Source organism: Cetorhinus maximus, chromosome 16 (assembly GCF_964194155.1).
Source record: "Cetorhinus maximus chromosome 16, sCetMax3.hap1.1, whole genome shotgun sequence".
Classification (NCBI taxonomy): domain Eukaryota; kingdom Metazoa; phylum Chordata; class Chondrichthyes; order Lamniformes; family Cetorhinidae; genus Cetorhinus; species Cetorhinus maximus.
This window is the reverse complement of record NC_135894.1, coordinates 100119984-100133897: the sequence shown is the minus strand read 5'-3', so window position 1 is coordinate 100133897 and position 13914 is coordinate 100119984. Positions and strand designations below refer to the sequence as shown.

The window sequence follows — 13914 nt, the reverse complement described above, 5'->3', positions numbered from 1 at the left end:
TACCATTCAATAAGATCATGGCTGATCTGGTTGTGGTCTCAACTGCACTTTCTTGTCTGTCCCCCATAACCCTTGGCTTCCTTGTCCATTAAAAATCTAACTCAGCCTTGAATAAATTCAATGACCTAGCCTTCATTGCTTTCTGAGGAAGTAAATTCCACATGCTAACTACCCTCTGAGAGAAAAAAAATCTCGAAATCTTAAGGGAGACCTCTTGTTCTTAAATTGTATCCCCGAGTTCTAGTCTCTCCCACAAGTGGAAACATCCTCCTGGTATCCACCCTACCAAATCCCCTCAGGATCTTGTGTGCTTCAATAAGATCACCTCTCATTCTTCTAAACTCCGGTGGGTATAGGCCCAACCTGTTCAACCTTTCTTCATAGGATAAGCCCTTCATCACAGGAACAAGCTGAGTGAAGCTTCTCTGAACTGCTTCTAATGCAAATATTATTATTTTTCAAATAAGGAGACTGAAACTGTACACAGTATTCCAGGCGTGGTCTCGCCTATGCCCTGTACAGCTGCCTATATGTGACTCAAGTCTCACAACAACATGATTGACACTTGACTTCTCTCTGATGTGGGCCTAGCAATTAAACCTAGGACAACGAGAGATGGGAATTAAACAATGGTCTTGTCCACAGGAGGAGACATAGTATAAAAAGCTAATGGAAACTCATACTCCATCCTCCTGGTAATGGCTGCCCCTTGGAGACTAAAAAATAGTTGAGGGAAACAAAGTGGGAACCAATGCTGAGAGGTCAAGCCAAACTCCTGAGGTCAGCCATGCAGTGCACAATATCATACACCATCAGATAACTTAAATAAACTTCTCCGTTCACCCACACATGTTTACCCCATGAGGGCAACAGACACAGTTTTGCTTTTGCTATGTGAAATTATTCTTGTAGCGAGATTATTCATCGGAAGTTGTGATGATGTGGCTGCCGATTCAGTAACTTGAGGAGATGGAGGGGTGGGTGTTGGGTGGTGGGTGGCGGAGATGATAGTGAACAATTCAACTTGCCCTGGTTCCATGAATGATTGCTCTCGTTTTGACAATGCATTTACACGTCATTGGGGCCGCTATTTGCCAAGCAGTCTGACCTATGCAGGTGTTGGGTCACCTCAATTGCGTATGCCAGAGTCCAAACACCTGCTTTAGGTGGCCACCCAGGATGCCTTTGTCAAATGGCGCCATCGATAATAGGGACGTATATCTGAGCATGGGAACTTGCACCTAAAATTGACCCTTATTGCCCCAGTTTACCATCGGAAAATGGGTGCCATAAGGGTCGATGTCTCTTTCATTATGCTTGATGCAGTCGCACTAACGTTCTTTGTCAGTCCTCATTAGTCCCCAATTAGTTGTTTAGTTTAAAAACAAATCTTGCGCACAGTGGTTTAGACACTTATTTTTATCTGCATGCGATCTGATTGCAGGCCAGAACACGCTCAGTCTGCTCCATAACAATAAAAGCTCTCCGAATATGCCACAATTTGTCGACTTCATTCAGTGACATCACAGGATTTAATAGCAAAGAAATGTATCTAACCCCGTGCTGTACCTGTCCTGGGAGTGTTTGATGGGGACAGTTTAGAGGGAGCTTTACTCTGCGTCTAACCCCGTGCTGTACCTGTCCTGGGAGTGTTTGATGGGGACAGTGTAGAGGGAGCTTTACTCTGTATCTAACCCCGTGCTGTACCTGCCCTGGGAGTGTTTGATGGGGACAGTGTAGAGGGAGCTTTACTCTGTATCTAACCCTGTGCTGTACCTGTCCTGGGAGTGTTTGAAAAGGAGAGTGTTCAATTCCCCAGCACTAACTTTCCTCACTTAGATAAGCATAATAAAATGACAGACAGCAAGCTGAAAGAAAAACAGTTGTTTCAGCATCTTGTGGGCAAGAAAGGCTGAGGATTTGCTTAATTGGCCATTACATGGATTTTGAGCACTGCTGCTGATTAATGGAGTGATCAACCCCAGCTCCTTTAAAGAATGAGACAGGGTGTATTAATCTGAATCCTACAAAATGCGACCGAAATAGAAAATACTCTGATCGCTGAAACAATCCAGGACATTCTAAACCATCACAACTGCATGGTGTGCATTTCTTTTTAATTCATTCATGGGAAGTGGGTGCCTAAGCTGAGTTATTGCCCATTCCTAATGGTACTTGAGAAGCCAGTAATGAGCTGCATCCTTGAACCGCTGCAGTCCATGTGGTGTAGGTACACCCACAGTGCTGTTAGGGAGGGAGTTCCAGGATTTTAACCCAGTGACAGTGAAGGAACGGCGATATATTTCCAAGTCAGGGTGGTGTGTGGCTTGGAGGGGAACTTCTAGTTAGTGGTGTTCCCATCTATCTGCTGCCCTTGTCCTTCTAGGTGGTAGAGGTCGTGGGTTTGGAAGGCGCTGTCAAAGAGGACTTGATGAGTTCCTGCAGTGCATCTTGTAGATGGCACACACTGCTGCTACTGCGTGTCGATGGTGGAGGGAGTGGATGTTGAAGGTGGTGGATGTGGTGCCAATTAAGTGGGCTGCTTTGTTCTGGATGGTAACTAGTTTCTTGAGTGTTGTTGGAGCCACACTCATCCAGGCAAATGGAGAGTATTTCATCACACTGCTGATTTGTGCCTTGTAGATGGTGGACAGGCTTTGGGGAGTCAGGAGGTGAGTTACTTGTCACATGATTCCTAGCCTCTGACCTGCTTTTGGAGCCACAGTATTTATATGGCTAGTCCAGTTCAGTTTCTGGTCAATAGCAAGCCCAGGATGTTGATAGTGGGGGATTCAGTGATGTTAATGCCATTGAATGTCAAGGGACGATGGTTAGATTCTCTCTTGTTGGAGTTGGACATTTTCTAGCAATTGTGTGGCGTGAATGTTATTTGCCACTTGTCAGCTTAAGTCTGAATGATTGTCCAGATCTTTATGCATGCAGACACAGGCTGCTTCAGTATCTGAGGAGCCATGAATAGTACTGAACACTGTGCAATCATCAGCGAACATCCCCACTTCTGACCTTATGATGAAGCAGTTGAAGCTGGTTCGATCTAGGACACGACCCTGAGGAACTCCTGGAGCCATGCTCTGGGACTGAGAGGATTGACCTTCAACAGCCACAACCATCTTCCTGTATGCTAGATATGACTCCAATTAGTGGAGTTTTTAATTACTTAACTCCCATTGACTTCATTTTACTAGGGTCCCTTGATTCTACACTTGGTCAAATGCTTCCTTAATGACAAGGGCAGTCTCACACTTTTTTGTCCCTGTTTTACCAAGGCTGTAATGAGGTCTGGAGCCATGTGTCCCTGGCAGAGTCCTAACTGAGCTTCAGTGCACATGATATTGCTGAGTCAGTGCTGCTTGGAAGCACTGTGGATGGCACCTTCCAGCACTTCTCTGATGATTGAGAGAAGACTGATGGGGCCTAATTGGCTGGATTGGATTGGTCCTGCTTTTTTGTGGACAGGACATACTCAGGCAATTTTGCCCATTACTGGATAGATATCATTATGAACGCCACCCACCCACTGTACATTACATCAGACTCCACATTGTTAGGCAATCCAGCCTACACACTCTACAGTACAGGTAAGTTCACTTCAAGAATCCCATACATCAGGTTTGCTCCACAATCTGTGGTCACATTGCTGGTGTTGGCTAGTGCAGGCAACGGACCATTGACTCAGTGCCACCCTGATTCGTGAAGAGGAAGGCAGGGGTTGGGGGCATATTCTGGTCCTCCTTTTAATTACTACCTAGTGATACTTGTTGTGAACATTGGGAGGATGTTATAGGTTGACTGTGAAGCCCTCCACAGTTGGGTAACTTCCCATATCACTCACCATCTAACCTCAAGAATCTGTGCCGGAGGCAAGGTTGGAGGGTTGTAGGCATTCATTTTTCTATTTGTTCATGGGATGTGGGCTTCACTGTCTGGGCCAGCATTTATTGCCCATCCCTAGTTGCCCCTTGAGAAGGTGGTGGTGAGCTGCCTTCTTGAACCGCTGCAGTCCCTGTGGTGTGGGTACACCCACAGTGATGTTAGGGAGGGGGTTCCAGGATTTTGGCCCAGCGACAGTGAAGGAACAGATTTACACTTCAGTCTTCAGTGGGGGGGTAAAAGAGGGAAAACTTCTTGGAGGAAGGTGAGAAGAACATTGCATCTACAGTGCGCTACTCGAGCCAGGGTCAGCTGGTCTGCGGCCTACTCCCCCCACAGCCCCCACGGTGCAGGCTCTCTCCCTCAGGGTGGTAGCTTACCTTGTACTCCTGGATGATGCCATTTTGCTGCTCCAGAGGTGGATGGTTGATGGTTGGGCACCCAACAACAGCACAGTGTCTCAGGGACTGTGGGGGAGCAACATCCAGGGACAAGTAGCTAACCACCCTGAGGTAGAGAGCAGCAGAAACAGAAGGAAACCATTAATGCAACTAGCAGACTGTACATTGGCTGAAGCAGAGAGATTTCGGAACACCATATTCACCAGCTCCACCCGCCCCCCGACCCCACTACCACCCCCCACCCCCGACCCCACCACCACCCCCCACCCCGACCCCACCCCCCGACCCCACTACCACCCCCCACCCCCGACCCCACCACCACCCCCACCCCCGACCCCACCACCACCCCCCCCCCGACCCCACCACCACCCCCCCCCCGACCCCACCACCACCCCCCTCCCCCGACCCCACCACCACCCCCCGCCCCCGACCCCACCACCACCCGCCCCCCCCCCCCCACCCCCCCCCCCCCCCCCCACGCCCCACCCCCAGCCCTCTAGATAATTGATACATATGGGCTGTTTCATAAAATGGCTCCCCCTGAGGTATTTAAAGGCCATTTCACAAGTGAGATGCTTTGCGCCAGCTTCAGCTCATCTGCCGCTAAAAACGATCATCCATGCTTTCGTCACCTCCGGCCTCAGCTATCCCATTCCTCCTCCGGCCTCAGCTATCCCAATCCTCCTCCGGCCTCAGCTATCCCAATCCTCCTCCGGCCTCAGCTATCCCAATCCTCCTCCGGCCTCAGCTATCCCAATCCTCCTCCGGCCTCAGCTATCCCAATCCTCCTCAGGCCTCAGCTATCCCAATCCTCCTCTGGCCTCAGCTACCCAATCCTCCTCCTGCCTCAGCTATCCCAATCCTCCTCCGGCCTCAGCTATCCCAATCCTCCTCCGGCCTCAGCTATCCCAATCCTCCTCAGGCCTCAGCTATCCCAATCCTCCTCCGGCCTCAGCTATCCCAATCCTCTCCAGGCCGGCCCTCCCACCTTGCACCCTCCATTTAAACTCGATCCCATCCTAAACTCTGCTGTCCGCAGCCTAACTTGCACAAAGCTCCATTCACCCGTCACCCCCTGTGCTCGCTGATCAACACTGGCTCCCGTTCCAGCAATGTCTCGGCTTTCAAACTCTCATCCTAAACGTGGCGAAATGTTCCCGGGGGCTTCATGGCAGCGGTTTTTAAAAAAAAGGATTTGACACCAAGTCACGTAAGGACAGGTGACTGAAAGCTTGGTCAAAAAGTTAAGTTGTAAGAAGACGATGGCAAAGCGGTGATGTCAGCAGACGAGAGGCCCAGGCTAATGTCCTGGGGACATGGGTTCAAATATTCAAATCTCATCTCGGCAACTAAATTCAATGAATACAATAAGGAATTGAAAGCTCGTCTTGGTATTGGTGACCATGGCAACTATCACTGATTGTCGTAAAATCCCACCTGGCTCACTAACACCCTTTAGGGAAGGAAATCTGCCAACCCTTCCTGGTCTGGCCTACCTATGACTCCAGACCCACTGCAATGTGGTTGACTCTCAATTGCCCTCTGAAATGGCCTAGTAAGCCCACTCAGTTCAAGGGCAATTAGGGTTGGGCAACAAATACTGGCCTTGCCAGTGAGGTCCACATCCCATGAAAGGATACATTGAAAAGAAGGAGATAGGGGTGCAGAGAGGCTTAGGGAGGGAATTCCGGAGCTTGGGGCCCGGGCTGCAGTGATGAAAATTCAGGATGCACCAAAGGAACAGAGAGATTTTGGAGGGTTGTGGAACTGAAGGAGGTGACAGAGATAGAGGGAGGTGAGGTTGTGGAGAGATTTGAACAGGGGAAAGAGAATCTTAAAATTGAGGCATTGCTGGACCGGGTGCCAACGGAGGTCCAGACAGAACAGGGAGTAATGGGTGAATGGGGCTTGGGACAGGCTAAGAGTAGGACACAATGCACCCAGTGGTCTAAGAGTCTCACCAACACTCAATGGCGCATGAAGAATGGGAGAAGTATTAATAAATGGCCAATGGCAAAGAAACTCCATACCAGGAAAAAGCAGGCAGGGCTCCTATAAGAGAGAAGGGGCAAGAAAACCTGGAGGAAACTGAGGGTTGGGGCAGGGGGAATGGGTGGTTGTGTGGAGGCTGGGGAGGAGATAGGAGGAAGGGGTAAAATAGAAAAAGATTTCACACAGAGAGATGATATTGTGCTCCCGGCAGAACCCGCCCGGAGAGAGCCATCCTATTTCCAGCAGAAAGGAGAATTCACTGCTATTCGGCCAAGTGATGATTCACTCCACATTTTGCAGGATCCTTTTCAAAATGCAGTGCAGCCTCCTTCACCGTGACCCCTGTCCGCACCCATGCTGGCTGGAAACCAGCCGTCATAAATCCCGACATTTTTATTAGAAAACAGCAAGGACGTCGGGTTCCTTTACTTGGTTTCTGCGAGGGTTCGCTGATGAATTAGTCGGCGTGCTTTAAGAAGACTCGTAGATGTCTTTATAGTGTCTATATAGTGCAGGGAAAGGGGAGGGGGAGGGGAAGGGGGTAGATAGAGGGTTAAATTGCGGCAACAGTGCTTAATGTCCTAATGAACAATAACATTTGGTACAGGTTTCATTCCATGCACTGCGCTGTAAAGTACTCTTAATGGGATTCTGTGGAAAGCATCAATAAAAGAGCGGATTGATTGCTGGCAGACTGAGTTTCAAGGGTGTTGAACAGGGTCACTGTGTTTGGTAATGGGGGAGGGGGAGAAATGAAATTACTTGATTCTACAGGAGTTGAGTGCTTTTTTTTTTGAGTTTGGGGCCATTGTGCTGTACTTATGGCCAACTCTACATGTTTTTTTGTTTTTTCAAATTGAATGTAGATCACTATGTTAGGTGCACAGCAAATAGCTCAGAGAGGGAACAGAATGTTGCAAAGAGATGCTGATAGATTCAACGAGAGGGAAAAATCTGTGGCAGATGGGAGTTCAACATGGAAAAGGGTGAGATCATTCACTTTGGAGGTAAAAGAAGGATAGCCCAGAACCTTCTAAATGGTCAGTAGTGAAGGGCTGCGGAGGAGCAGAAAGATTTAGGAGCTGAAGCGCTGAACAGGAATCTCTAAAAAGCTACTGGGCAAGTACGAAAAATAATTTATAAGGCAAATGGGATATTTGCTTTTTTTCTCAAGGGGGCTGGATTACAAAGGGATGGAAGTTATTCCAGGGTGATGGAGCTCTGGGTAGATCAGTTCTGGGCCCCCCCCCATCATAGGAAGGGTATAATGGTCTTGGGGAGGGCACAGTGCCAATTCACCAGAACGATACTGGGACTGAAAGGGTCAAATTCCGAGGACAGGTTGCAAAGCTTAGTCTTGAATTCCCTCGAGTACAGAAGATTAAGGGGTGCTCTAATCGAGATGTTTAAGATGATGAATGGATTTGATAGAATAGTTAATAGAGAAACTATTTCTCCTGGGAAGGGGGTTTGGGGGGTGGTGGCAGGGGCAGGGGCAGGGGGAGAGACCAGAGCATGGGGGGCATAACCTTAAAATTAGAGCCAAGCCATTCAGGGGTGATATCAGGAAACACTCCCTCAAACAAAGAGTACTGGAAATTTAGACCTCTCTCCTCCAGAACGCTGTTGGGGGATGGTGGTGGGGGATGGTGGTGGTGGTGGTGGTGGTGGGGGTGGTGGTGGGGGTGGGCAGTGGGGAGGGTGAGCCAATTGGAAATTTCAAAACCAATTGATAAATTTTTGCTAGGTAAAGGGTATTAAGGGATATGGAATCAAGATAGGTAGATGCAGTTAAGATACAGATCAGCCATGATCTAATCAAATGGTGGAACAGGATCAAGGGGATTAATGTTCTCCTCCTGTCTCTCTTCTCCAATGGTGTGCAGTGTCAGACGCACTGTTTGATTACAGGAGACGATAAGGTCAATCAGGGAGCGGTGGTGAGATGTTAACTAATTTGGGTTCCAAAACCTGTAGAATGCAGGAGGAAAGGAAGGCTGGATGAGGCGAAGAGATGGATGGGGACAGTGACTTAGGATAGGAGATAGTGAAATGAATCTTGACTTCAACATACTGAAGATTCGGTGGGGGGGGGTGGAAAAATGTGCAGAGCAGTGGTTTGGGGGAAATGATAATGGCATGATTCCAAATCTAGTAACTGTAGAGCGACAGCAGTCTCCAAAGTGGTTTCACCACAGTCAAAATCAAGAGATGAAGTATTGGGAATATTATGACCGCTCTGTTCAGAGTGGTGAATGTACCTTGACAACTAACCCAAGTGGCTAAAAGCAAAATATTGCGGATACTGGAAATCTGAAACAAAAACAGAAAATGCTGGGAAAACTCAGCAGGTCTGGCAGCATCTGTGGAGAGAGAAACGGAGTTAACGTTTCAAGTCTGTATAACCCTTCTTCAGAGCGGCCCAAGTGACTATTTCTCATACCCATTGAGATAGGCCTAATCTGTACCTAGCTTTGCTAATTGTCTCCCCTTCTCTTTCGAAGGTGGCAGAGGTTGGTAGCTCATGCGGTACATAGAAAACACAGGAACAGGATGAGGCCAGCAGCCCTTTGAACCTGCTCCACCTTTCATTTAGTACGTGGCGAATCTGTAGCTTAACTCCAACTACCCGACTTGGTTCTGCAATCCTTAATACCCTTAGCCAACAAGAATTTATCAATCTCAATCTTCAAAGCTCCAATTGTCTCCCAGTCTCTACAGCCTTTCCAGAATCTACAGCACAGAAACAGGCCATTCGGCCCAACAGGCCTTTGTGTTCCACATGAGCCTCCTGTGGGCAAAACCTGCTATTCTTTTCTTCATCATGTGTATATCTACCTTCCCCTTAAATATATCTAAACTGTTCACCTCAACAACTCCCTGTGTCAGTGAGTTCCACATTCACCACTCTCTCCTTAAAAAATGTTCTCTTGAATTTCCCAATTAATGACTATTTCGTATATTATGGTCGCTAGTTTTGGCCTAGTCCACATCTTCTCTACGTCTACCCTATCGAACCCCTTCATAATTTTAAAGGCTCCGACTTATTTGTTTTTGGTGATGTTTGTTGAGGGAGGAATGGGAGAGAAAACCTCTTTCTTTTATTCCCTCTCAGGATGTAGGTAAGGCCAGCATTAATCGCCCATCCGTAGTTGGCCCTCAGGTGGCTTGTGAGGCCACTCCAGTGGACAGTTAAAAGCCAATCATGTTGGGGTGGGTTTGGAGCCACACATTGTCCCTCTTCACTCAGTCTGGGCCTGAGTTCCAGATCTCCACTCGCCCGTGTGTGACAAAGTGCTCCTGATTTTGCTGGTATATGGCCACTCAGGCTAATTTAAAATTGTTCCGAATTCCCGCTCATGATGAGTTCAGCACCGAGCAGGGGTTGAACCTGGGGCCTTCCCAATCTCTAACACCGTGTTATATAAAATTTGTGTAGAACTTTGCTTAGACCACACCGGATGCAGGAGATGTTGGCATTACTGGGCTAGTAATCCAGAGACCTAGGCTAATGCTCTGGGAACACAGGCTCAAATCCACCACGGCAGTGGGTATAGCAAATTCAATTATTTAACCTGGAACATAAAGCTAGCCTCTAATAGAAACATAGATAATAGGAGCAGGAGTAGATCATTCAGCTCTTTGAGCCTGCTCCGTCATGGCTGATCCTCTATCTCAACGTCATACTCCTGTTCTCTCCCCATATCCCTTGACACCTTTAGAGTGTAGAAATCTATCCATTTCCTTCCTAAATATATTCAGTGACTTGGCCCCTAGAGCCTTCTGTCGCAGAGAATTCCACATGTTCACCACCCACTGAGTCAAGAAATGGTGACCACAAAATAATCATTAATTGTTGTAAATACCCATCTGGTTCACTAATGTCCTTTAGGGAAGGAAATTTGCCGTCCTTACCTGGTCTGGCCCACACGTGGCTCCAGACCCACAGCAATGTGGTTGACTCTTAGTTGCCCTCTGAAATGGCCTAGCAAGCCACTCAGTTCAAGGGCAATTAGGGATGGGCACCAAATGTCCCCATGAAAAAAAATTTTTTAAGTACTATGTGCAGTTCTGGTCTCTATCATTATAGAAATTTTATGGAGGCACTGGAGAAGGTGCAAAATAATTACAAGGACCAGAACTGAGAAGTTTTAATTATCAGGAAAGATTGAACAAGCTGAGGCTCTTTTCTCTAGTAAAGAAGCTGAGGGCTGACCCGTCTTTAGGATTATGACGAGGTTTGATAGGTTAGACATAGAGAAAACGTTTCAACTTGTGTGAAGCCCAGAACTAGGAGCCATCAATGCAAGATAGGCATCGATAATTCCAATGCGAATATCAAGAGAAACATCTCTACTGAAGGTGTGGATAGAATATGGAACTTGCTACCATATGGAGTAATTGAGATAAATAGTATAAATGTATTTCAAGGGAAGCTAGATAGACATGAGGGAGAAAGGGTATGGTGACAGGGTGAGATGAAAGAGGGTGGGAGGAGACTCGTTTGCAGCACCAACACTGGCATGGAGCAGTTGGGCCAGTTTCCATACTGTAAAATCCAAGCGATGTGTAATACTGTCAAGGGAGTGCTGGTGACCGCACTCAAATGGAGACATATTGAGAAAAACTAACTTGGTTTTGGTTGTGAAACTGTTTTCTCATTTCGCTCACTGCTAGTGTGAAGAACGAAAAAGTCATGGCTGAACCCTGACAGGTCAATTATTCCACCTCTCAGCTCCTTCCCAGGGACAAGCTGTGAAAACAGAAGTTGTTGTGGCTCACACGAGCGCAGCCACATAGAAAGTCCATTTGTTATTTTCCAGGCAAGGCCAAAGGGCTGGAGATAAACATATTGCTGAAATGTGATAAATTGTTTGCTGTACAAAGGGAAGTAATGGAACTGAAAGTACGGATATACATACAGAAAACAGAGTGTGGAGAGATGGTGGGTGGTGGCGGGTGGTGTGGAGGTGGGAAGGGAGGAAATAGCTAGGGAGAAAAAGAGAAAAAGATAAAGAAGAAAAGGCTAGAGATAGAGAGGGAAGCAAGCACTGAAAGATGACAGGGATAAGAGAGGGGCTGTGAAAAAGGATATGTGGAAAAGAGAGCAAAGAGGGACAGTGAATGAAGGAGAGCCGCAGAAAGGAAAGGAGAGACATGGAAAGAGAAGAGAGGGAGAGAGATAGAGAGAGATGGAGAGGGGTAGAGAGATACAGGGAGACAGAGACAGATAGAGAGATAGAGAGAGAAAAAGAGGGAAGGCGAGATAGAAAGATGGAGAGGGAAGGAGAGATAGAGAGAAACAGAGGGGGAAGGAGACACACAGAGAGAAGGAGAGGTACAGAGAAAAGGAGAGATACAGAGAGAGAGGGAAGGGTAGAGATAGACAGTGAGAGAAGGAGAGATATGGAGAGAGAGACAGCAAGAGAAGGAGAGATACAGAGAGATATAGAGAGAGAGGAGAGACAGAGAGAGGAGAGATACAGAAAGACGGAGAAGGAAGGAGAGATACAGAGAGATGGAGAAGGAAGAAGAGATACAAAAAAGAAATATAAGAGAAAAGAATGTGTGAGGAAGAGAGATAGAGAAGCAGCTGAAAGAAATGAGAGATGAAATGAGGAGAAGGTGATAGAGAAAGAGAACTCGAGAGAGACACAATAATTGAGTGCAAACTGCATAACTCACTTTCGTGTAAGGGTTGAGGCCAGGTCAATTATTGACAGAGCCATTTTTTAAACACTCTCTGCAGTAAATGGTGTTGCTGTGGAGGTGAACTCGGAAGGTTAGGCAAATGTGCATCACGCTTTGTCCAGATTAAAATACAGAAGATGGAAAGGTGGACTCTCAGATGGAAAACAGAAAAGTGCACGGCGCAGTATCGATTGATTTCTCTTAAGGTTGTGTTACCAAAAGCTGAGTGAGTAAGCTGGCACTATACCCCTCACCTAGTGGTACACGTTATAACTGCCTTCAGCAGTTATACAATATCCCCCTCACCGCCTAGTACAATTTACCAGTCACTAGTGGATATGCCTTATTACCTATTACCATGGATATACCCTATATGTGCCATTGTACCAGTCAACAGCCTCCATATACATTGTAATGTAAGAAAGAGGTCATTGGCATGTATAATGTGTACCAACTGGTGAGAAGCATTGAGCATACCCACTGGTGAAAGGGGCAGGGTACACTCGCTGGGGGCAGATACTCTGTGTACCAGCTAGAAATGGAGAATAACTTTCTGTCTCATGCCGAGGATTTCCAGAGAGGTAAAGCTTGTGGGCCATGTCTCCCCATTGCTTCCTGAAGTAACATCTTTGATGCTATCCCTTTCAAACTTGCTCATGCTCTTCACTTTGTGTGTTGGATCATCCTTAGCTCTCTCAATCAGAAGCCCTTCCATCATGTGGGTCTGGGGGAGGGGAGGGGAGGGGTGGGAGGGGTGCAGGGGAGGAGTGAGGGTGGGGGTTGTGGGATGTGTCTAGTCATGATGCTCTAACCATTGTGTCCTTTAGGGAAGGAAACTTGCCATCCTTATCTGGTCTGGCCTACATGTGACTCCAGACCCACAGCAATGTGGCAGACTCTTAAATCCCCTCTGAAACATCCTAGCAAGCCACTTAGCTTTATAAAAACCATTACAGAGTTTTAAAAAAGGGGTCAAACCAGACAGACCACCTGGCATCGACCTAGGCACCAGAAACGACAACGGCACTCGCAGCCCTGTCGACCCTGCAAAGTCCTCCTGACTAACATCTGGGGGCTTGTGTCAAAATTGGGAGAGCTGCCCCACAGCCGAGCCAGGCAACTGCCTAACATAGTCATCCTCACGGAATCATACCTTACAGAAAATGTCCCAGACTCCATCATCACCATCCCTGGGTATGTCCTGTCCCACTGGCAGGACAGACCCAGCAGAGGTGATGGCACAGTGGTGTACAGTCAGGAGGGAGTTGCCCCACGAGTCCGCAACATCAACTCTGGACCCCATGAAGTCTCATGGCATCAGGTCAAACATGGGCAAGGAAACCTCTTGATGATTACCACGTACCGCCCTCCCTCAGCTGATGAATCAGTGCTCCTCCATGTTGAACACCACTTGGAGGAAGCACTGAGGGTGGCAAGGGTGCAGAATGTGCTCTGGGTGGGGGACTTCAATGTTCATCACCAAGAGTGGCTCGGTAGCACCACTACTGACTGAGCTGGCCAAGTCCTAAAGAACATACCTGCTAGACTTGGTCTGCGGCAGGTGATGAGGGAACCAACAAGTGTGAACAAACATACTTGGCCTCATCCTCACCAACCTGCCTGCTGCAGGTGCATCTGTCCATGACAGTATCGGTAGGAGTGACCATCGCACAGTCCTTGTGGAGACAAAGTCCTGCCTTCACATTGAGGATACCCTCCATCGTGTTGTGTGGCACTACCACTGTGCTAAATGGGATAGCTTTTGAACAGATCTAACAACTCAAGACTGGGCATCCATGAGGTGCTGTGGGTCATCAGCAGCAGCAGGAATTGTACTCAAACACAATCTGCAACCTCATGGCCCAGCATATCCCCCACTCTACCATTACCATCAATCCAGGGGATCAACCCTGGTTCAATGAAGAGTGCAGGAGGGCAT

At 47.6% G+C, this 13914-nt stretch overlaps 1 protein-coding gene across 1 annotated transcript in view; it reads right to left on the bottom strand.

The window, feature by feature from the left end:
* The window catches only part of robo2 (roundabout, axon guidance receptor, homolog 2 (Drosophila)), a 1135129-nt gene that overhangs the window by 78315 nt on the left and 1042900 nt on the right, over positions 1 to 13914 (bottom strand). Inside the window, exons 17-18 of the mRNA XM_078560411.1 lie at positions 5710 to 5729; positions 4272 to 4350 (exon numbers count right to left, since the gene is read on the bottom strand). Coding sequence (XP_078416537.1) covers positions 4272 to 4350; positions 5710 to 5729 — 99 coding nt within the window. The remainder of the gene's footprint in view (positions 1 to 4271; positions 4351 to 5709; positions 5730 to 13914) is intronic.